Below are 23,590 nucleotides of genomic sequence, written 5' to 3'. Positions count from 1 at the left end.
ATAAATATTTTGTTTTGTTTCTATTTATTTATATTGATGCTATTGATGCCTGTTTACTTGCTTTAATGTCTGTCTCCCCTCTTCTAGACTTTGAGCCCGTTGTAGGCAGGGACTGTCTCTCTTTGTTGCTGAATTGTACTTTCCAAGCATGTAGTACAGAGCTCTGCACACAGTAAGCACTCAATAAATACGATTGAATAAATGCCACAGATTGACTGATTACAGGGATCATTGATACCGGCGGGACAACTGTAGGTAAATGGTCCTGAGGAGCCCCAATGACCGACATTGGCTACGTGGCTGGACTGCTCTGGCCACCACCAGCAAAACATGGGTAGGGGGTGGGGGCCTGGGCTCTGAATTTTCCTCCTGGCCTAGGGTGGAATGTGAGCACGCAGGCGGATGCCGCCTCTGCCCCTCAGATGCCAGTGGTGCTGCAAAGATGGGGCGGACATAGTGGGCAGTGGACTGTGGGCAGCCTGGTTGATAAGCGATCTGGGTTCTTTTTGCTAGGGTCAGTCACTAGGTGACCCCAATACCGTGTCTCAGTTTACCCAGGGGAAACATGGAGAGAATTGTCACTGGGCTTTTCCCTCCCTCACTGAATCAGCCTCACTGGGCTAGAAGTCACAAAAGGTCAACTCATCCATGCCCCTCCTTCCAGGCAAGGGTGCTGTTAAGCCATGGGTGAATTTGTGGACAAACATCTGTCTTGAGTCACTGGGGAAGAATCACAGATGAAGAGGGGAGAGCCAGGGGTGTTGGATGGTCTGAGCTGGGTCCCTGGGGAGAGCAGGGGTAGAGAGGCCAGTGAGGAGTGTCAGATGGTCTGTGCTGGGTCACTAGGGGAAAATTAGGGACGGAGAGGGGAGACCCAGGGGTGTGGGATGGTCTCTGCTGGGTCACTAGGTTGGGGAAGGGGGGGAGTCAGGGATGGAGAAGGGAGAGTCAGGAGTGTTGGGTGATCTGTGCTCTTCCTCTGGACCCTAAGCTTCTTGTGGACATGGAACATGTCTACCAGTTCTGTTGTCTTGTTATCCCAAGCGCTTAATACAGTGTTTGGCACATAGTAAGTGCTCAATAAATACCACTGATTGATTGGGTACCACTGGAGGCTCCAGGCCCCTTACATCGTGGGCCACCTTCCTTCATCTGTAGCCCCAACACTGTTTGATCCCCTTCCCAGGCCCCCCACGCCCTGGGGGAGGTAACTGACTGGGGCAGAGCGCAGGCCCCCGGCCCCCTTGTTTGCCTGGAGCAGACATTTTCTGGCTGCAAAGAGGCCTGGCCTCCATCTCCCCGTCTGCTGGTTGCTAAAACCAGGTCTTCGCCTTAATCCAGGTCCGCCCTCCGGGCCCTAATCTTGTTATCTGGTCATTAAAGGGGACCAGGGCTCTCCCTGGCAATGCTGTCCTTACCCAGTGGGAAAGGGCAGTCTCAGCCTTCACCACCACCCGCCCCCCAGTCCGAAGAATCCGAGAAAGAGCGATTCTCCTCGAGGAGAAGGAAGGGCAAGGCTGAGGCAGGGGCTGAACCGCGCTATTGTCTGCGGACTGCTGACTCCCTTAGAAGGGGCCATGGGGGAGGAGATGGTGGAGGAGGCCGAAGAGGTTCTCGTCCAACCCCCAGCCCCTAATCCGGGGCGGGGGAGAGGAGTAGCCACTGCCCACGTGGTGAACTCAGAAATCCCCTCCCCACCAGTCGGGAGAATTGGCACGGGGCCCGGAGCCCCGAGGATGCCAAAGGAAGGAGTACGGCTGTTTGAGTTTTCACCCCCACCAACTGGTGGGGGGCAGTGCCCGGGCCGCATGCTGGGCCAGACTGGGGGAGCCAAGAAACAACTGCCCCTCCAGACTGGAAACTCATTGTGGGCAGGGAACTGTTGGGTAGGGACTGTCTCTATATGTTGCCAACTTGCACTTCCCAAGCGCTTAGTACAGTGGTTTGCACACAGTAAGCGCTGAATAAATACAATTGATTGATTGATTGAACGTGTCTGTTAGCCTACTGGACTCTTCCAAGAGCTTAGTACAGTGCTCCACACACAGTAAGTGCTCAATAAATTCAATTGATTGATTGAAAGAATGAATGGACTCTATAGGGGGCAGAACTTGAACTGCAAAGCTATAACAATAATAATAATAATAATGGCATTTTGTAAGCGCTTACTATGTGCCAAGCACTGTTCTAAGCACTGGGGAGGTTACAAGGTGATCAGGTTGTCCCATGGGGGGCTCACAATCTTAATCCCCATTTTACAGATGAGGTAACTGAGGCACAGAGAAGTGAAGTGACTTGCCCAAAGTCACTCAGCTGACAAGTGGAGGAGCCTGGATGAGAACCCATGACCTCTGACTCCCAAGCCCGTGCTCCTTCCACTGAGCCACGCTGCTTCTCTGCAGCACGGGAGTACCCCTGCCCAGGCAATCCATTACTGGGAAATACAAAGGGGGGGTGAATAACTTCGGACCAGGGTGGCAGGGAGGGGAGGCAGAGCTCATGAGACAGCAAATCAGATTTGGGGTTCTTCTAGCCCCCCTCTCCCAGAACCTCTCAGGTCTGTTTGCTGACCACTAAATTGCAACTTCTTTATGGACAGGGAACGTGTCTACCAACTCTGTTGGATTGTACTCTTTCAAGCACTAATTACAGTGCTCCGTTCACAGTAAGCCTCAATAAAGCGCTTAGTTCAGTGCTTTGCACATGGTAAGTGCTCAATACAATTGAATGACTGAATATAATAATAATGATGGCATTTGTTAAGCGCTCACTATGTGCAAAGCACTGTTCTAAGTGCTGGGGAGGATACAAAGTGATCAAGTTGTCCCAAGAGGGGCTCACAGTCTTAATCCCCATTTTACGGATGAGGTAACTGAGGCACAGAGAAGTTAAGAGACTTGCCCAAAGTCACACAGCAGACTCGTGGCGGAGTCAGAATTTGAATCCATGACCTCTGCCTCCCAAGTTCGTGCTCTTTCCTCTAAGTCACCAATGAATACTATTGATTGACCCGGGGGGAGTGAGACATCTGCGGGGGAAATAATGACCTCACCCCCACAGCTGGAACCCAGGGGCACCGGCCCCATCACCCCATCTTTCCCTGCAGAAATACCCACTGTCGAAATGGGCCTCTTTTCATCTTCCATGGCTCTCAGGGAACATCCAAGACCTGAACCATCATAAATTCTGTCAGTCCCACCTTCACAACATCGCTAAAATCCGCCCTTTCCTCTCCATCCAAACTGCTACCACTTTCGATTTTGGATTTGGAGCCTGTCCAGCCTTGGGGCGGACACACACAACTCCCTCTCCCTCCACCACCACCAGGCAACACCCTTGGGCAGATCTTGGGGAAGCAGCGTGGCTCAGTGGAACGAGCGAGGGCTTGGAAGTCAGAGGTCATGAGTTTGAATCCCAGCTCCGCCACTTGTCAGCTGTGTGACCTTGGGCAAGCCACTTAACTTCTCTGTGCCTGTTACCTCATCTGTAAAATGGGGATTTAAGACTGTGAGCCCCAAGTGGGACAACCTGATCACCTTGTGGCCCCCCAGTGCTTAGAACAGTGCTTTGCACATAATAAGCGCTTAACAAATACCACCATTATTATTATTACTACTATATGTTGCCAACTTGTACTTCCCAAGCGCTTAGTACAGTGCTCTGCACACAGTAAGCGCTCAATAAATATGATTGATTGATTATTACTATTATCTAGGGTGCCTTAACCCAGGAACCAAGAGAATCAGCCAGATGAAGGTGATAGTGATGATGGTGATGATAATGATGATGATAGCAACCCTCACTGCAGAGGTAAAGTGGGAAACTGAGGCACAGAACAGGACAGAGGATGCCCAACCTCCCCTGTCGAGTTGGGCCAGGCTATTTCACCGCCCCTAACCCTGTGTGTGTGGAGGAATCGGGATGCGGAGGAAGGGGTAAGGTCATAACCCCGACCCACCAGCCGGGGCCCAGCCCGTCTTGGAGAGATCCCTGGGCTCTGAGCATCCCAACCTCAGAGGTGAAAACAAGGACCACTTCCCATGAGGGCCTGGGCAGGGCTGCTTGCAGAGCGCCCCCCCCCTCGCTAACTGCCATCTGATTGGCTGACCCCGGGCCAGGCCGCTCTTTTCAGGTAAACAGCCTCGGCTGGGAGGCGGTGGGGCGGGGGTCTCCCGGGCCCCAGGCGGTTCCCGCAGCCCCAACCCTCCACCAATGGGCCGAGGCTCTCCTGGGTCCCTGGGGAACGTTTGGTCTCCGGGAGACGGCAAACACTGAGCAGGGCTCGGTGGCGCTCCAATCTGCGCATCAGGCAGAAACTCCTCACCCTCGGCTTCAAGGCCCTCCATCACCTCGCCCCCTCCTACCTCACCTCCCTTCTCTCCTTCTACAGCCCAGCCCGCACCCTCCGCTCCTCTGCCGCTAATCTCCTAACCGTACCTCGTTCTCGCCTGTCCCGCCATCGACCCCCGGCCCACGTCATCCCCCGGGACTGGAATGCCCTCCCTCTGCCCATCCGCCAAGCTAGCTCTCATCCTCGCTTCAAGGCCCTACTAAGAGCTCACCTCCTCCAGGAGGCCTTCCCAGACTGAGCCCCTTCCTTCCTCTCCCCTTCGTCCCCCTCTCCATCCCCGCCATCTTACCTCCTTCCCTTCCCCACTGCACCTGTATATATGTATATATGTTTGTACATATTTGTTACTCTATTTATTTATTTATTTTACTTGTACATATCTATTCTATTTATTTTATTTTGTTGGTATGTTTGGTTTTGTTCTCTCTCTCCCCCTTTTAGACTGTGAGCCCACTGTTGGGTAGGGACTATCTCTATATGTTGCCAACTTGTACTTCCCAAGTGCTTAGTACAGTGCTCTGTACACAGTAAGCGCTCAATAAATACGATTGATGATGATTATATATATGTATATATATTTGTACATATTTGTTACTCTATTTATTTATTTTACTTGTACATATCTATTCTATTTATTTTATTTTGTTAGTATGTTTGGTTTTGTTCTCTGTCTCCCCCTTTTAGACTGTGAGCCCACTGTTGGGTAGGGACTGTCTCTATATGTTGCCAACTTGGACTTCCCAAGGGCTTAGTACAGTGCTCTGCACACAGTAAGCGCTCAATAAATACGATTGATGATGATGATGATTACTCTATTTATTTTACCTGTACATATCTATTCTATTTACTTTGTTAGTATGTTTGGTTTTGTTCTCTGTCTCCCCCTTTTAGACTGTGAGCCCACTGTTGGGTAGGGACTGTCTCTATATGTTACCAACTTGTACTTCCCAAGCGCTTAGTACACTGCTCTGCACACAGTAAGCACTCAATAAACACGACTGATTGATTGATTGACCCCGGGGAGCCCGCGGAGGTCATATTGTAGGGTCGCCTGCCAGCACCAGGGGCCTTTCACTGCCCCCCACCACCCACCGTTGGGCGCCTGGGAAAAGCCAAGCCAGTTTCCCCGGGGGCTGCCGAGGGCGAGGCTGGCTAAGTGGAGGCCGCGGTGAACCGGAGTTGGGAGCGGGGGGAGCTAATGGAGAGGGAGGACAGGCTGACGCCGGGAGAGGGAAAAGAAGCAAAGTGCCAGGCGTGGTCTGCTCGCCCCGGGCAGGGGGTGGGCCTCTGCAGCGCGCATCCTGGGGTGGAGGGAGGAGGAGCGGGGATGGAGGGGAAGGAGGGAGGAGAACCTCTCCCGGGAATCAAATCGGTCCAGCAATTAGCGAGGGGCCGAGCAGGCCCAGCTCATGATCCCTCCAGGATTTCTGTGCCCGGGGCCCACACCGACACCGGGCCTGGTGCCGGCAGGGCCCCCTTTTCAGAGCCTGTATCTCCCCTCCTGTTTTTGCTTCCCCTTCTCCAGGTCTTCATCCCTGTCATCTCCCTGGGGCATCTTTCTGGGCCTGGGAGACCCCATCTCCAAACCCTGGATTTGGGAAACCGGCAGGGATGGGGAACCGGAGTTCCTGGCTTCCGGTACTAGGTTTGTTTTGTGGGCAAGTCACTCCCCGTCTCTGGGCCACCAACGCCCCAACAGCAGTGAAGCCATAGGCCCTCAAGTCCATATTGATTTCCCTCTCTACTATTTAAGCACTTATCTATTTACTCAGCCAGCTTCATTCTCTTCCTCTAATCTGTAAATAATGTTGTGTCTGTCTAGATTGTAAACTCTTTAAGGGCAAGGATCATGTCTACTATTATACACTCTTTCAGGTGCCAAGTACAGTGCTGTGTACATAGTGAGTGCCCATTAAATGCTGTTGATTGATTGACTGTCCAATGGCAAGGGTGGAGCTGGGCCAGCAGGGAAAGCCGAGAGGGGGCTGGGATGGAGTTTTCAGGCACAGGAAGGGGTAGGGATGGCAACCTCCAATATCAGGGCATGCTATTCAGGGACTGATCTTCTCACATTCCTCTGTTCTTCCCCTGTCCCCCCGGCTGAGGGCCAGGAACCCCCCGAGTGCCACAATACCCACCTTATACTCCTCTGATGAAGTGTTGCATGAGGCTGTGGGAGGTGAGATTCGATGACAGTGCTGTTCACCGCTGCGCAGAGCCCAGGAGTTGGCAAAGTCATAGGGGTTGTCAGTCAGGGTGCCTGAGGGTGGGGGAGACATGAGAAGAGGGTTGGAGGGCTTCATCACCAGCCACCCCTTTTCCTCAGCCCTGGAATCCAAACATTTATTATGCTTTCTCCAGTTGGGCCCTCCCAGGTGCTTAGTACAGTGCCTGGAGGGTACTCAGTTAATTCCACCGATCGACTGATTAATCAATCCCTACACAATTACTGTGTGCAGAGCACTGTACCAAGCACTTAGGACAGAATAATACATCAGAGTTGGCGGACACATTCTCTGCCTACAAGGTGCTTACGGTCTAGAGGAGGAGACGGGCATTTCAATAACTTATGGACACGTGTAAGTGCTGTGGGGCTGAGGATGGAGTGGATAGCAAGTGCTTAAGGGGTACAAATTCAAGTACAAAGGAGATGCAGAAGAGAGAGGGAGTAGGGGAAATGAGGGCTTAGTCTTGGAGATGTGATTTTAGGAGAGGGTTGAAGGTGGGCAGAGAGGTGGTCTGTTGGATATGAAGGGGGATGGAGTTGTAGATCCCAAGGAGGACGTGGGCAAGGGGTTGGTGGTGGGATAGCTGAGATTGAGGTACAGGGAGTAGGTTGGCATTTAGAGGAGTGAGGTGTGCTGGCTGGGTCATAGTAGATCACTGAAATAAGGAAGGAGGGGAAGAGCTAATTGAGTGCTTGAAAGCTATTGGTAAGGAATTTCTGATTGATGCAGAGGTGGATGGGCAAACCACTGGAGGTTCTTAAGGAGAGGGGAGAAACCAACAGAATGTTTTTTAAGAAAAATGACCCAATGGTGATTCCCGCCCCGTTTGCCACTGGCGAAACAGTCACAGCCCTGAGTCAGATTCTCCCCTGTAGGAGCGGACTCCCACCCTGGGGGGTGAATGGGTGCCTGTGATGTCACCGGCGTGGTTGGGACTTCCAAGGGCAGAGCTGGATTCTCCCCTGCTGAGCGGGCCCACAAGGGCTCCTACCTTCCTGGGTCTGCAGGTCATCCTCGGCGAAGCGGTTGGCGTTGCCGCACAGCCCACAGGTGGTGTTGTGGTGCCGGCTGGCCAAAAGGAGCTGCAAGTCACCCCCAGTGTCCATCCTGACCTCGAAGCCATAGAAGGTACTGGACACCTTGTAATAGCCAGCCTCGTTCTCTAGGCGCAGTCCCCGGGCGGCATACGGCATGGAGATGCTGCCCGAGGGAATGGACATTGGACTGGGCTGAGCCTATAGGTTAACCCTGGCATTCATAGGTCAGTCTCAGCACCCTCAGGTCAGCCCCGACACCCACGGGTCAGCCCCGACACCCACACCCCGGGCCCAATGAAGTTACCTGGTGCCACCCTGTGTCACGGAGCCATTGGCGAACAGGTGAATGTCAAAGAACTCCCCCAGGTACACCGAGACCCCCGTCCTCCTGCCGCGTTCGAAGGTCCCTGCAGTGAGCACAGCTGGTGGTCAGTGAGGGGCTGGGGCAGGGTCTCCGCCACTCAGAGGTCTCTCTGGCCACTCGCTGATGCCCGGATCCCCTATCTACTTGCTCCCATCCACCCCCGACCTATCCTGGATGCACCAAGCATGGAGAGGTTGTGCTCATGGAAATCCCCGTTGGCCCCAAGATGCCCTGAGCAGGGAGATGGTGTGGTCATGAGAGTCCCCATCAGCCCACCTCCAGCCCGTCCAAGACACCCTGAGCAAGGAGACGATGTGGTCATGGTTGCCACCCCCAGCCTGTCCCAGACTCACCGAGCAGAGAGAAGGTGTGGTCACGGCAGTCCCCGGCCAGCAGGTAGCTGCAGTCTCCGGAGAAGCTGTAGATGTTGTCATCAAAGGTCTTGAGGTGGTCACGTCCGAAGAGGCTGCAGCGGGCTGCCCAAGGACCGGGATTGTCCCCCTCCACCAGAAGGAGCCCTGGACCAGAGGGTGGGGTCAGGGGTGGGTGGGGATAGAACACACACACACACACACACACACATATGCCTGCACCCTGCTGCTAAGAGAAATTAGCCCTGGCCTCTCAAAAACCAGGCTGCAGGCGAGCAAGGATTCCAGCAGTCTAGGAAAGCTTGGCCTCCGACTGGAGTTGGGGTGAGGGGATGGAGATCCACCCACTCCCCTGGAACCACCAAGCCACACCCAAGCCCCTTCTGTCCTGACTGGTTGGCTGATGGTCTGACTGGCAGAATGACTGATGGACTGCCTGACAGATTGACTGATGGATTTTTAGGGTGAGTTAGCCAGGCTACTGGATCACTAAGCCTAAGCTTCCCCTGCTTCCTCCCCACCAGCTCCAGCCTCTCCAGAGTCCCTGAGGAAATTCCAGTATTCAGCCCCCACCCTCAAGAGGCAGAGCCCACCTTCAGTCTGCCCACAGCTCGCCCAAGCCAGGCAGCTGGCGGGGCTGCCCTCAGGTAGGAAGTGGTTGATCAGGCTGTTGGGAGCCCCTCCAAGAGAAGCCCCACTCAGGCCAGGATCACCCCCAGACCAGGAACCCCTCGGGCCCAGGCCCGTCCCTACCTGCGGCCCCCAGGACCAGGAGGAGCAGCACCCGTGGGACACGGTCACCCGCCATCTGCAAGCACAGAACACCAACTTGGACATCACCCCCTTCCCAGCCCCCCCAGCTCCCCCCCATCCTCCTGGCATCAAACTGAGACTCTGGACTTGTCAGCTTTCCAGGTCCCCCAACAGTCGGCCCCTCCTTCCTTGCCTCTGCTCTGCTCCCACCGCACCCCAGCCTACACTCTATGTTCCTCCAGTCCAAACTACTCACTGTCTACTCTTAGGGATTAAGACTTAGGGATTAAGACTGAGAGCACCCCGTGGGACAACCTGATCACCTTGTAACCTCTCCAGCGCTTAGAACAGGGCTTTGCACATAGTAAGCGCTTAATAAATGCCATTATTATTATTATTACTCTCCCACCTCTGACCCCTCACTCCTGCCCTTCACCTACCTGGAACCCTCCCCTCACCCAAACCACAGGCCTCCCCTCTTTCAAAGATGCCCCCTCCTCCAGGAGGTCTTCTTAGTCTGCTGCCCCCCTCCACCATCATGACCATGCCAGCCCCCAGACCCCTCCCCTAACCATCCCAGGCCCAGCTGCTTCCTTGTTTGCTCTGTGGTGTTTTATCCACCAATGTGCAGGCCGGATTTTCCTGCTCACACTCAGAACAAGTGCAGAGTTGTCACGTTATCTCTCCAGGCCTTTCCCATTAGACTATGAGCTTCTTGAGGGCAAGGATTACATCTCGAGCCTGTGTCCCCAAGCTCCTAGTACAGCCCTCTGCACAATGAGTATGCGCCCAGTATAGCGGTCTGCACAAATAAGAATAATAACTGGCATTTGTGAAGTGCTTACTATGTGCTAGGCACTGTTCTAAGCACCCGGGTGAAAACAAGCAAATCAGGTTGGACACAGTCCCTGTCCCACATGGGGTTCACATTCACCCAGCACCGTGCTCTGCACACAGTAGGAACCCAGCCCAGTGTTGTTCTACACACAATAAGCATCCGTTACAGCACTCTGTACACAGTAGACGTCCAATACAGGGACTCTGCACGCAGTAGGTACCCAGCACAATGCTGCCTATGCAGTAGGCACTCAGCACAGTACTCTGCAGTGCTCCATGGCCCCAGTTATGGGGACGAGGGTGCATCCAATTCAGGCCATTTGGCTACAGTGAACCTTTGGTTTGCCAATCTGCCAATGGCGATGCCAGTTCTCGGGGATGGTGTCTCACTCCCCCACCCTCAGCCCCATGGTCCACCCCCTGCCCCTACCGGGCCCAATTCCCCAGACCGCCCTCCTACCCTAACACATGCACACAGTACCTTCCCCGCCTGCCGTCTCCACAGCCCGAGGAGCCTCAGCCTCTCCCACGGTCCGTGACACCGGGACCTGGTCCCCACGGCGCCCGGAGGCCTGGGCTCTGATCCAGGGCCGCAGCCGCTGGCCATTAAATACTCTGTGTCCATTGGCCACATATCCGTCCGGCCCCCCCGGCCTCAGCCTGCTCCCCCGAAGACACCTCCGTCCTGCCGTGGAGCAGCCCAGGCGGCTAGGGCGGCCGGAACCTAACAATGGCAGGAAATGGTTTTTGGCCGCTTGGCTGATGATAAGGCTTTGAAATGTTCTGGGGGGAAACCTCTCTGGCATCCGTGCTGATGAGCCAGCCTGTCTTGGACCAGGCCAGAGGAGAGAGGAGGAGGAGGAGGCAGCTTCCTCATCACTGACACGTTCTCATTTAGCTTCTCAGCTTCCCTTGAGGGCCGGGGAGAGGCAGGTGAGGAAGGTTCAGTGACTTGCTCTAGGTCAGACAGCAGTCTGGGGACGGAGCTGGGATTTGAACCCGGGTCCCCGGTCCCAAGCTCTTTCTGCCAGTCCTCGCTGCCTCAGTCCAGCACATTGACCAACCTGGTTGGTTGCCAGGGGGGCCCAGCTCGGGGCAGAGATGGTCCACTGAGGAGTTGGTTGAGCTGGAGACCCTCCAGGATGCACTTAGGGGTTGCAGCAAACGGGAGGCAGGAGGCCATGAGAGGGGTCAAGGCTGCAGGTGTGGCCAGCCAGAGTCACGCAGACATTCTGTCCAGAGAGTCCTGGGCCCGGGCTGGGGGAGGGGATTGACTGATTGCCACTTGATTGGGATCAGCTGTGGATTTCTTCCAGACCCAGTGGCCTCCGTGTCCCACCCAACATCCCGCCGCCTGGCCTCCCTGCCTTCCAACACGTCCCCACTGAAGGGCCTGGGAACTTGGCGTGCCTGTGCCGTTGTGCTGTGTGGGACGGGGCAGGCTGCCGCCTCTCTCTGTTCCTCCCTCTGGTGTGTCGCGTTACAGGCTGGGTAGGGGTTTGTGGCAGAGGGTTGCTTTTGAGTCTGAGGTTGGGGGGTGCTATTCCAAAAGCTCAGACTTGCTCATGTTCACATAAGGGCTGTGCATTTAGTATCCTCCAGACTGTAAACTCATCTCTAGACTGTAAGCTTGTCTCTAAACTGCCTCATTTTAGGCAGGAAATATAATAATACTGATGACATTTAAGTGCTTACTATGTGTAAAGCGCTGTTCTAAGTGCCGGGGGGGGTGGATACAAGGTGATCAGGGTGTCCCATGTGGGGCTCACTGTCTTAATCCCCATTTTACAGATGAGGTAACTGAGGCACAGAGAAGTTAAGTGGCTTGCCCAAGGTCACACAGCTGACAAGTGGTGGAGCAGGGATTCGAACCCATGACCTCTGACTCCCAGCCTGTGCTCTTTCCAATGAGCCACGCTGTTTGTTGTAGTCTCCCAAGCACTTAGTATAGTGCTCTGCACACAGTAAGCACTCAATAAATACTACTGAAAGAATGGAAGGATGGGGGAGGGCCATCTGGCCCCACCAGCAGGGTGGATGAGGAGGGGGCTGGGATGAGAAGGGGACCAAAGAGACTGCAAATGTTTCTTATTCACCAGTCAATCAATCAATCAAAGATATTTATTGAGTGCTTACTGTGTGCAAAGCACTGTACTAAGCACTTGGGAGAGTACAATATAACAGAGTTGGTTCCCTGCACACAGTGAGCTTAATTACAGACCCCATGGTCTGAGCCAAGGGTCTGGGAGAGCATCTCTTTCTCCCCAGTCCTCTCCAACTCCCCTCTCCCCGTCCACACAGCTCCCAGCCTCCGTGCTGCGGCTTACTCACGGGGGATTCTGAGAGCAGGTCAGGGTCATCTTCAGACCCCCGCTGATCCCTGTGAGGGGCCGACGCAGCTCTGGATCCTGAGAGCAAGGAGCCGGCCTGCCCTCAAAGAGGACAGAACCCAGGCCGAGGGGCAGAATTGCCATTTGATTGGAAATCTTTCTGCCCTCCTCCTGATTTCTATTCGACCTTAAAAAAAAAAATAGATCCAAACTGGTGCTGAGGTCAGGGCTGGATCATGGGGGTCAATGGGGACCCCACCCCTCAATTCCTGGTTCCCAGCATGGATGATTATTTTTCTTGGTGGGAAGCAAGGAAGCAGGGAACTTGATCCAAGGAGCAGAATCAACAAACAGCAGCAGCCTTGAGCCAGAGGGCTAGAGCCTGGGCAGATTGGGTAGGGGTGGGAACCCAGAGCAGCCTACCTCGGGGTTGGGGGTCAGAGAGCTGTGACTATTTCTCTAGACTGTAGTCTCCTTGCAGATGGAGAACATGTCTACCAACTTTGGCAAACTGTATTCTCCCAAGTGCTTAGCACAGTGCCCTGCACACAGTAAGCGCTTGATAAATACCATTCGTTGATTGATTGACCGGCTAGAGTTGGTGTCCTCAGGGAGGGCTCACATCAGGTCTGGTGGGCCTGTGGGAAAGGGATTGATCTATCAATCAATAGTATTTATTGAGTTCTCACTGTACATAGAGCACTGAACTAAACACTTGGAAGAGTACAATAGAGTTGGTAGACGTGATACCTGCCCACAAGGTACTTACAGATTAGACAGACTAGCTTACAAACAAGGTCCAGGGAGCTGACAGGGACTACAATCAGGAGCTACAATCGGGCACTCTGTAGCCAGCCCAGCTCCAGCTCCCCAACTCATCCCTAGTTCCCACCCAGGCCCGGCCCATCCACATCCCAGCCAGCCCCAGTCCAACCCACCCCCGTCCCAGCCCAGCTCCAGTTCAGCCTCAGCCCAACCCAACCCATTCCCAGCCCATCCGCAGCCCTAGTCCCAGCCCCAGCCCAGCCCTACCCCACCCCACCTCCCAATCCCTCTATCTGTGGGACTTGGTCTTTCCATCACCCCACTTCCCCACTGCTCCCCACCCCCCTCCCCTCCAGAAAGAAGATCCTCAGTGGCCACACATTTTGTGGAGAAAACAGTCCCTCACCACACTCTGGACAGTCGAATGGTCAGTTGTCCCAGAGGTCATGTTCACTGACCCTCTGATGGGGCCGGGTCAGTCAAAGGGGCTGAGAGAGGAGCTAAGGGTTTTCAACTGAACTGGGCCCCCACACCCCGAGTCAGGGAGGGTCCCCTGCCCCCTGCATGTCCGTGGACAAACCTCACTATGCTGCCCTGCTCCGGCTTACCCCTCATCTAATAATGGTACTTGTTTAGTGCTATGTGCCAAGCACTGTTCTAAGCACTAGCTGCACTACCCCCAGGAGCAAGAGAAAGCGTTCTCTCTCTCTTTCTTTCTTCTCCCATTTGCCTTCTCTCCCTCTCCTCTGCCTTTCTCTCCACCCCCTCTATCCTCCTCTCTCCCTCTCTCTCTTCCCTGCTCTCTTTCTCTCCACCTCCCTCTCTTTTTCTCCCCTTCTCTCTCTCTTTCTCACTCACTTCTCAGCGTGATCCCCAAAGACAGTCTGGCTCCCCTCCCCCCTTCCCGCCATCCGGGAACAACGCTGCACAATGACAGGAAGGAGAGTCCACACCCCCTCTCCAGCCAGGGGGAGGGGGACAGTCGTGCCAAACTCCGGCACAGGACAGGGGGTGGGGAAAGTGTGTGGGGGTCGGGTTGGGAGGTGAGGGGTTAGGTGGGCAGTGTTACCGAGAAGGAAACCTTTCCCAGCTCACAAGGAGCTTACATTCCAACAGGGGAGGCAAACATAACAATATGTGCATATCAAAAAGGCAAAGTGATTATAAGTCCAGCTGAAATACATTTCTACAAAAGTACCAGCACTTCCTTTTGGAGACGGTCAGAAAGAGTGTGTCGGGAGTGCGGTATCAGCCTCCAGACCAAACTCCAGGTCTACAGAGCTAGAGTGCTGTCCAACCTTTTCTTCAGCTATGAAACCCACACGGGTGTCATGTCCGGCTCCTCGAGCAGTTCCTCCAGTGTCGTTGATGGGCTGGACTCGATATCAAACGACGAGATGAGATCACGGACAATGAAGTTCTGGAACGGAGTCAGTCTCCCAGCATCAAACTCTGCTCGTCTCAACATGGCTATGCTGGGTTGGATGAGTGCAGAGAATGAGCAGACACAGGGGACCCAAAAAGCTGCTGGATGGGGAGCTGAAATTGGGAAACTGGAAGGCAGGAGAGCAGAGGAAGCATTTAAGGACAAGGTAAAACAAAGCTTCAGACAATGCCATATCCCAGCTGAAAACTGGGAGTTAGCTGGTAAGGACAGACCAGCGTGGCACACTGCCATCAAGAAAGGGATGGTGCCTTAATGAACAGAAGCCTTAAAAGGAACAAGAGATAAGAAGGCAAAAGAGAAAAGAGTGCCTGCTGCTGCAAATATCCAATATGACAGGACAACTTTCTTGAGTGTGTGCTGTGGCCAGGACTTTTCAGCTACATAAACACTCACTGGTGAATTTCACCATCACTGAGATTGTCTTCTAACACAAAGGACAACTCTACAGTGTGGGATATCGGTGATAAACCGAGAAGGTTTGGTGAAGTAATTGGGATTTTATGAAATGGGGAGGGCTGTGGCCTTGGATTTAGGGAGGAAGGGAGTAAGGGAGTTCCAGACCAGGGGAACAGCATGAGCAAGGGAACCAAGGCATGAGAAGAGAGAAAGAGAGAGAGAGAGAGAGAGAGAGAGAGAGAGAGAGAGAGAGAGAGAGAGAGAGAGAGAGAGAGAATCAGAAGGTGGGCTTGGGAGAAACAAAGAAAGCGAGCTGGGGAATAGTGGATGAAGGAAGCAGATATATGAAAGTTGGTGCAGGGCGGGGACACAGGGAGAGCTTAACAAATATCATTTTTTTAAAAAAGTCAGCGGGGAGAGAGGGAAGATGACAGATTGAGTTTTGGCCGTGCTGAGCTTAAGGTGCCAGTGGGCTATCCATGTAGAGAGGTCCTGGAGGCAGGAAGCGACGTGAGATGGCAGAGAAGCATTTAGTCCAGTGCCTGGCATAAAGTAAGCACTTAACAAATACCATAATTATTAGAAGGAGAGAGGTCAAGGCCAGAGAGGCAGGTTGGAAGTCATCCTGGTGGAGCTCGTGGCTGAAACTGAGGGAGTGGGTGAGCTCCTTGACAGAATGAGTGTAGAACAAAGAGGGGAGGTGACCTAGGCCAGAGTCTTGCTGAACTCCGACATAAGAGGACAAAAGCCAGCAAATGAAGCTGCGAAGGGGTAGTTGGAGCGGTCGGAGGAGAATCAGGCCAGTCAATCAGTGGTATTTATCGAGTACTGCATCAGCAGAACTCAGGCCTTAATCATCATCAGTAACATTTATTTATTTACTTATTGTATATGTTAAGCACTTTCTATGTGTCAAGCACTTCTAAACCCTGGGATAGGTATGAGTTAATTAGGCTAGACACAGTCCCTGTCCCGACAGGTTCGCCCCCGCCCCCCCACATCAACACATACACACTCCAGCCATGAACTCGGCTCTACCCTCTGCCAACCTGGCCCTACCCACGGGGGGTGTCTCCCTAGCACCCTTCCCCACAGACTCCAAGCCTGGCACCTCCCGATGAGAAAGCAATGCAAGCAATCAGCCACCCCCAAATACTTCACCCCAATTCCCACAATGTCCAACTGCAGGGGTGATACAGCCGGTGGCCCTGGCATCCCAGCTGGGGGACAATGAGGGCAGTGCCCCAGATTCCAGCTGTCAGGGCACTGAGGTCAGGGCTTCCCAGTGTCCCTGCAGTGGGGATGACGGGGCCAGTGTCCCAGATTCCAGCTGTGGGGATGAAGCGATTGTCTCCCAGACAACTACCTGGGTCAGACTCCTGCCTCACTCCCACCTGTCTCCCACTAGACCTCAGAGCTTCTCAGCAATATCAGAAGGACCCCAAAATCAATCAATCAACCAACCAAACAGTAAGTACTGAACACCTACTGGGTGCAGAGCACTGTACTAAGTTCTTAGAAGAGCACAACAGAATGAGCAGATATGGTCCCTGCCCTCAAGCGTCTTATAGTGAGGGAGGCTGACACTAAAATAAATTTCAGACAGGAGGAAGAAGGAGCAAAGGGAATGTATAAGAGTTTACTGCTGAAGTAATTTGGTGCGTGAGATATTTACATAAGTGCTAAGGGAGTTTGAGAGTACTAAGTGCTTAGGTGGCACAGAAGTGCTGAAATGGCAGTTGGGGGATACAAGGAGAGATTAGAAATGAATCTGAAAAGGCTCTCCAAGGGAGAACAGTGGTCTGCTGGATGTTAGCAGGGAGAGAGTTCCAGGCAGGAGAGATGATGTGAGTTAGAAATTGGTGGTAGGAAAGATGAGAACAAGGCAGAGAAATTAGATTGACTTGACAGGAATGAAGAGAGCAAGCAGGAGTGAAGTGGGAGAAAAGTGAAATTAGGTAGGAGGGAGAGCGCTGATTAAGTTCTTTAAAGCCAACAGTGAGGGGTTTCTGCTTGATTCAGAGATGGATGGACAACCATTGGAGGGCTTCACTTTGTTTTTAAGGTATTTGTTAAGCGCTTACTACTTACCAGGCACTGTACTAAGCGCTGGGGTAGATACAAGCTAATTAGGCTGGACACAGTCCAAGTCCCACAGGACGCTCACAGTCATTTGCAGATGAGAAGTGAAGTACTTTGACTTGCCCAGCAATACAAAGCAGACAAGCAGTGGAGTCAGAATTAGAACCCAGGTCCTTCTGATTCCCAGGCCTATGTTCCATCCACTAGGCCATGCTGCTTCTCCAGAGAGGAGAGGGGAGCTGTGCACGGAAGACTTTTTTAGTACAATGATCCAGGCAGCAGAGAGAAGTAGAAACTGGGGGAGGGGAGAGGCTGAAGCATTAGTTTAGGCAGGTTAACAATAACAGTGAAGGTATTTGTTAGGCATTTACTATGTGCCACGTACCGCCAACTTGTACTTACCAAGCGCTTAGTACAGTGCTCTGCACACAGTAAGCGCTCAATAAATACGATTGAATGAATGAATGAGTGTTCAAAGCACTGGGCTGCATACAAGCATATCAAGTGGGACACAGTCCCCGTCCCATGTGGGGCTCACAGTCTCAATCCCCATTTTACAGATGAGGTAACTGAGGCATAGAGAACTGAAGTGACTTCCCCAAGGTCACAGAGCAGACAAGTGGTGGGGCCAGGATTAGAACCCATAACCTTCTGACTCTGAGATCCATACTCTATCTACTACACCATGCTGCTTCTCCAGTGTGATGAGAGCCTGCACCAGGTTGGTGATTGTTTGGATGGAGGGGAAAGGGGTGGATCTGGGTGATGATGTGGAGGAAAAGCCAGCAGGATTTGGCTCCAGCCTGATTATGAGGGTTGAAAGGGAAGGAAGAGACCACGATAATGCCAACACTGAAGGCTTGACGGTGGGGGAGGGTGGTGGTGTTGTCGGCTGTGATGGGAATGTTGGGGAGAAGATTCTGGGAGGAGATTTACTCTGTTAGCTCTTTGCTGGCTCTACTGCTATAGACATTCATTCATTCAGTAGTATTTATTGAGCACTTACTCTGTGCAGTGCACCGTACTAAATGCTTGGAAAAATACAATATAACAATAAATAGACACATTCCCTGCCCACGACAAGCTGACTCCACCTGCTTCGCCCCCCTCCAGGTCCCTTTAACCTTCTGGGTCCCCCCAAATCCTATAGGTTCCAGCCCCTTTCTGCTCACTCCTGTCCCCCCATCCTGGTGGCTCCCCCTCCTCCAGCCCCGCTCCCCCATTTTTTATGGTATTTGTTAAGCGCTTACTATGTGTCAAACACTGTTCTAAGCTCTGGGTAAGTATAGGTTAATTAGGTTAGACACAGTCCCTGTCCCACATGGGGCTCACAGTCTAAGTAGGAAGGAGAACGGGTATTTAATCCCCATTTTACAGTGGGGGAAACTGAGGCCCAGATAAGTTAAACAACTTGCTCAAAGTCACAAAGCAAGTGATTGGCAGGGCAGAAATTAGAACCCAGGTCCTCTGACTCCCCAGCCCATGGTCTTTCCACTAGGCCATGCTGCTCCTCATCCTGACAAGCAGCGTGGCTCAGTGGAAAGAGCACAGGCTTTGGAGTCAGAGGTCACAGGTTCAAATCCCGGCTCCGCCAACTGTCAGCTGTGTGACTTTGGGCAAGTCACTTAACTTCTCTGGGCCTCAGTTACCTCATCTGTAAAATGGGGATTAAAACTGTGAGCCCCCCGGTGGGACAACCTGATTACCCTGTAACCTCTCCAGCGCTTAGAACAGTGCTTTGCACATAGTAAGTGCTTAACAAATACCATTATTATTATTATCATTATTATTATCCTGCTGTCTTCTCCCCCTCTAGCCCCTGCCCCACAATGAAATCTGAATCTCTCTCCATGAGTGTCTCCTTCTTCTCTATTTGGACTGGGGGTCCCTCTGGAGCCTCTGGAGTCCCCATGGGCCAGGAGGTGGGTCAGGGTCCATCCCAGGACCTGTTCCCAGCGTTTAGTGCAGCCTAAGCCTTCGCCAATGTCAGAAACATGAACATTCAAGAAATGAACTCTCCTCTCTAGGCGGCCGGAGATTGGAGGAAGCAGGGAGGGTGGTGTCTCCGTGGAGGCCACAAAGAGAAGCTGCAGCTCCGGCTCCACGGTCCAGACCTCAGGAGCCCACCTGGGCCCCGGCCAGTCTCACTCCGCTCCTCTGCCACTAACCTTCTCACTGTGTCTTGTTCTCGCCTATCCCGCCGTCGACCCCTGGCCCACGTCCTACCTCTGGCCTGGAATGCCCTCCCTCCTCAAATCCCCCAACTAGCATACTTCCCCCCTTCAAAGCCCTAATGAAAGCTCACCTCCTCCAGGAGGCCTTCCCAGACTAATCCTCCCTTTTCCTCTGCTCCCCTCCCCATCTCCCCAACTTGCTCCTTTCGCTCTTCCCCCCTCCACGCCCCACAGCATTTGTGTATATATGTACGCATTTATAATTATAATTCTATTTATTTTTATTAATGATGTGTATAGATCTATAATTCTTTTTTATTTATAATAATGCTACTGATGCCTGTTTACTTGTTTTGATGTCTGTCTCAGCCCTTCTAGACTGTAAGCCCGTTGTTGGGTAGGGACCATCTCTATAGGTCGCCGACTTGTACTTCCCAAGCGCTTAGTACAGTGCTCTGCACACAGTAAGTGCTCAATAGGCCTTCCCAGACTGAGCCCCCTCCTTCCTCTTCCCCTCCTCTCCCTCCCCACCCCCCGCCTTACCTCCTTCCCCTCCCCACAGCACCTGTATATATGTTTGTACGTATTTATTACTCTATTTTGTTTGCACATATTTATTCTATTTCTTTTATTTTGTCAATATGTTTTGTTTTGTTGTCTGTCTCCCCCTTCTAGACTGTGAGCCCGCTGTCGGGTAGGGACCGTCTCTATACGTTGCCAACTTGTACTTCCCAAGCGCTTATTTGTTCTGACAACTTGACACCCGTCCACATGTTTTGGTTTGTTGTCGGTCTCCCCCTTCTAGACTGTGAGCCCGTCGTTGGGTAGGGATCGTCTCTCTATGTTGCCAACTTGTACTTCCCAAGCGCTTAGTACAGTGCTCTGCACACAGTAAGCGCTCAATAAATACGATTGCATGAATGAAGAAATACGATTGAATGAATGAATGCTCTGCACACAGTACGCGCTCAATAAGCACGAATGAATGAATGAGTGAATGAATGAATGAGTTAGTGAATGAATGAATGAATGAATGAATGAATGAATGAATATATCTCACCACCAGGAGGAGTCCGTGAGCTGACGTGGGCCCGGGGTGGGAAACTGAGCCAGGGGATGGAGCAGATTTACAGAGCCGGAGAGCTGGGGGACAGGAAGGAGAGAGGGTGGGAGGCAGGAGGAAGAGGACAAGTCACAGTTATTATTATTATTACTGGTGTTGCTCCAAAACTAGTTATATCATCAGGCCTGGCCCTCGCCAGCTTTGGCTAAAGCCAGAGTAGGAGGAGGAGGAGAAGGAGGAGAAAGAAGAAGAGGAAAAGAGGAGAAGCAGGAGGAAGAAGAGGAAAAGGAGGAGGAGGTGAATTATCAAGTTCCCACTGGTTGCAGGAGGAGGAGGAGGAGGGATACAATGTATTGAGGGCCCACTGGGTGCAGCAGTGTACTAGTACTAGCAGAATTTATGAAACACATACTGTGTACAGAGCACTGTACTAAGTCTGCGGTAGAATACCCAGGGGGAACTTAAACACAGTCCCTGACCCTCAAGAGGCTCACAATGTAAGTATAAAAACGAAGAGAAGGGACTGGCAGCAGACACAGAAGGAGAGATGAAAGAATAAAAACACTAAACCAGTTTAAGACAAGAGCCAGTACACACCAAGTAAAAAACAACAGAATAAAATGAAAAAGCAGAGTTCAGTGCACTGTACTAAATGCTTGGGAAAGTACACCACAAAGAATGATCAATCAGTGGTATCTACTGAATGCTTACTGCAAGCTGAGTATGTGATAAGCTCTTGCAGAAGTAAAAGATAGATTTGGTAGACATAATCCCTACCTCGTAGGGTCTACAGGGGAGATAGACTTTAAAATATATTACAGATCAGGGAAATAGTAGAGTATAAGGATCTCCCATCGTTGGGTGGGGACTGTGTTGCTGAATTGTACTTTCTGAGTGCTTAGTACAGTGCACTGCACACAGTAAGTGCTCAATAAATATGATTGAATGCTGTGTGACTGGGGTGATCATTAAAATGCTTAAGGGGTGCAGTTCTAAGCGCATAGTTGATGCAGAAGGGAGGAGCTTACAGTCAACGGAAAGCAGACAGTAAAATAAATTGCAGTGAGGAGAATGGTAGAGTCGAAGGTTATGTGCATAAACAATAATGGTATTTAAGTGCTTACTATGTGCCAAACTCTGTGCCTAAGCAGTGGAATGGACACAATATAAATAGATCAGACACCGTTCCTGTTTCATATGAAGCTCATGGTAAATGGTTTCGGAAGTTCACAGACCATAATAACCCTGCTCTCCCAAATGGCTAGGAGCCCATATCTGCCCTCAATTTCAACATGTCCCTGCAACACTATCTCCAAAATGGATTCTTTTTGAAATGAGACCTCACTAGTTGAAAGTAGCTATTAAGACTATGAGCCCCGTTTGGGTCAGAGTCTGTTCAAACTGATTATCTTGGATCTACCCCAAGGCTTTAGTACAGTGCCAGCCACATAGTAAGCGCTTAACAAATACCATTTAAAAAGGAAAAAAAAAAGAAAAAGGTGAAATACGGTTCTTATCTCCATTTCGAAGAGGAAACAGAAGTTAAGGGAAGGTTACCCAGCAGCCGTGCGGAAGAGCTGGGATTAGAATCCAGGATTTCTGGCTCCCGGATTCCTGCTCTTTCCATCTTCTATTCTACCCATGATGAATTTCCACTCTAAAGGAGGAGACAAACATAAAAATATTTACAACTCAAGTAATCAAAATAAATAATTCAATGTTTAAACATATGTACATAGGGTTGAGGATACATGAAATAGCTGGTGGTGTCGTACAGCTTGGGGTGTAGGGGTTTAATCGGGAGGGGACATCTCCCCATTCCTGAAGACCCATCCAACACCGCATCAAACAGAAACTCCTTTTAAGGCACTCAATCAGCTCTCCCACTCTTTCCTTACTTCACTGATCTACTACAACCCAGGAGATTTCACTCCTCTAATGCCAAACTACTCTCTGTACCTCCATCTCGTCTATCTCGCCACTGAACCCATGCTCATATCCTCCCTCTGGCCTGGAACTTTCTCCCTCTTCATATGTATCAAATCACCACTCTCCCCACCTCCGAAACTCTCTTAGAATCTCATCACCTCCAAGAGGCCTTCCAGACTAAGCCCTCATTTACCCAATCTATTCTCCCTCCCTTCTGTGTTGTCTATGCTCTTGGTTCTGTGTCCCTTATGCACTTCGATACTCACCCCACCCCCAGTCTCATAGCACTTATGTACATATCCCTCTACTCTGCCATTTCCTCTGGCTGTAATTATATTCATTCATTCGATCGTATTTATTGAGCACTTACTGTGTGTAGAGCACTGTACTAAGTGCTTGGGAAGTATAAGTTGGCAACATATAGAGACGGTCCCTACCCAACAACAGGCTCACAGTCTAGAAGGGGGAGACAGACAACAAAACAAAACATGAACACAGGTGTCAAAATCGTCAGAACAAACAGAATTAAAGCTATATGCACATCATTAACAAAATAAAAATAGTAAATATGTACAAGTAAAATAAATAGAGTAAATTGATGTCTGTTTCCCCAAGTAACTATAAGTTCCTTGATGGCAGGGATCAAGTCTATCAACTCTAAATACATTGGACACAGCCCCCATCCCACATAGGGCTCCCGGGCCAAGTCGGAGGGAGGCGGAATTAATCCCCATTTTACAGACGAGGTGACTGGGGCAAAGAGAAGTTAAGTGACCTATGCAAGGTCACACAGCAGACAAACGGAGGAGCTAGGGTCCCCTGACTCCCGTGATCTTTCCACTTGGCCACACTGCTTCTCAATTCATCTATGAGTGCATGTATGGCTGAAACGGTCAGCGTGGAGCCCACAGTCTTGACCACTCTGGGCACACAGAAAGGTGGTCCCCTATTGTATTGTCATGCCTAATGTTTGCAGTGCTTGGCACTGTTACTCTTTTGCTTCCTTGTTGCTCATTTTTTACGTAGCTTCTGCTCAAAAAGAGCTGCTCCTTTCTTCATAGCAGTGCGCTAGTCAGGGAGAACTTCCTGGAGGAGACTGGCTATAAGCCAAACCTATTCTTCCATGGGGAGAGGCAGAGGAAGTTGTCTCAGGTCACACAGGCAGCCTGAGCGGGAATTTGGGAATGAGAAAAGCTCTGAAAGTAGGGGGGTATTTAACTGCTTATTATATCTCAAACACGATGCTAAATGGAGGAATGGACCCAGACTAAATAAATCAGACACGGTCCCTGTCTCACCTGAGGCTCACAGTCTAAAACACAGAGTAGTGATCTTATCCCCATTTTACAGATGAGAAAACTGAGACGTTAAGTGACCTGCCCAAGGTTCCACAACAGGCACGTGGCCCCTCCCAGGAGCCCTTCCCTAATTAATCTCCTCCCTCCCTGCTACCCATAAAATCC

The 23,590-nt window shown here is 51.6% G+C and overlaps 1 protein-coding gene across 2 annotated transcripts in view; it reads right to left on the bottom strand.

The window, feature by feature from the left end:
• Positions 1 to 10,548, bottom strand: part of VWF (von Willebrand factor) — a 45,211-nt gene extending 34,663 nt beyond the window's left edge. For both annotated transcript variants that reach the window (XM_038767720.1, XM_038767721.1), the window contains exons 1-6: positions 10,423 to 10,548; positions 9,105 to 9,159; positions 8,334 to 8,498; positions 7,921 to 8,023; positions 7,571 to 7,779; positions 6,490 to 6,611 (exon numbers count right to left, since the gene is read on the bottom strand). In XM_038767720.1, the coding sequence (XP_038623648.1) occupies positions 6,490 to 6,611; positions 7,571 to 7,779; positions 7,921 to 8,023; positions 8,334 to 8,498; positions 9,105 to 9,159; positions 10,423 to 10,548 (780 nt within the window). The remainder of the gene's footprint in view (positions 1 to 6,489; positions 6,612 to 7,570; positions 7,780 to 7,920; positions 8,024 to 8,333; positions 8,499 to 9,104; positions 9,160 to 10,422) is intronic.
• Positions 10,549 to 23,590: the final 13,042 nt, after the last annotated feature.

Source organism: Tachyglossus aculeatus, chromosome 27 (assembly GCF_015852505.1).
Source record: "Tachyglossus aculeatus isolate mTacAcu1 chromosome 27, mTacAcu1.pri, whole genome shotgun sequence".
Classification (NCBI taxonomy): Eukaryota; Metazoa; Chordata; class Mammalia; order Monotremata; family Tachyglossidae; genus Tachyglossus; species Tachyglossus aculeatus.
The sequence above is the reverse complement of the archived record's forward strand: the minus strand, read 5'-3'. Positions and strand labels throughout refer to the sequence as shown.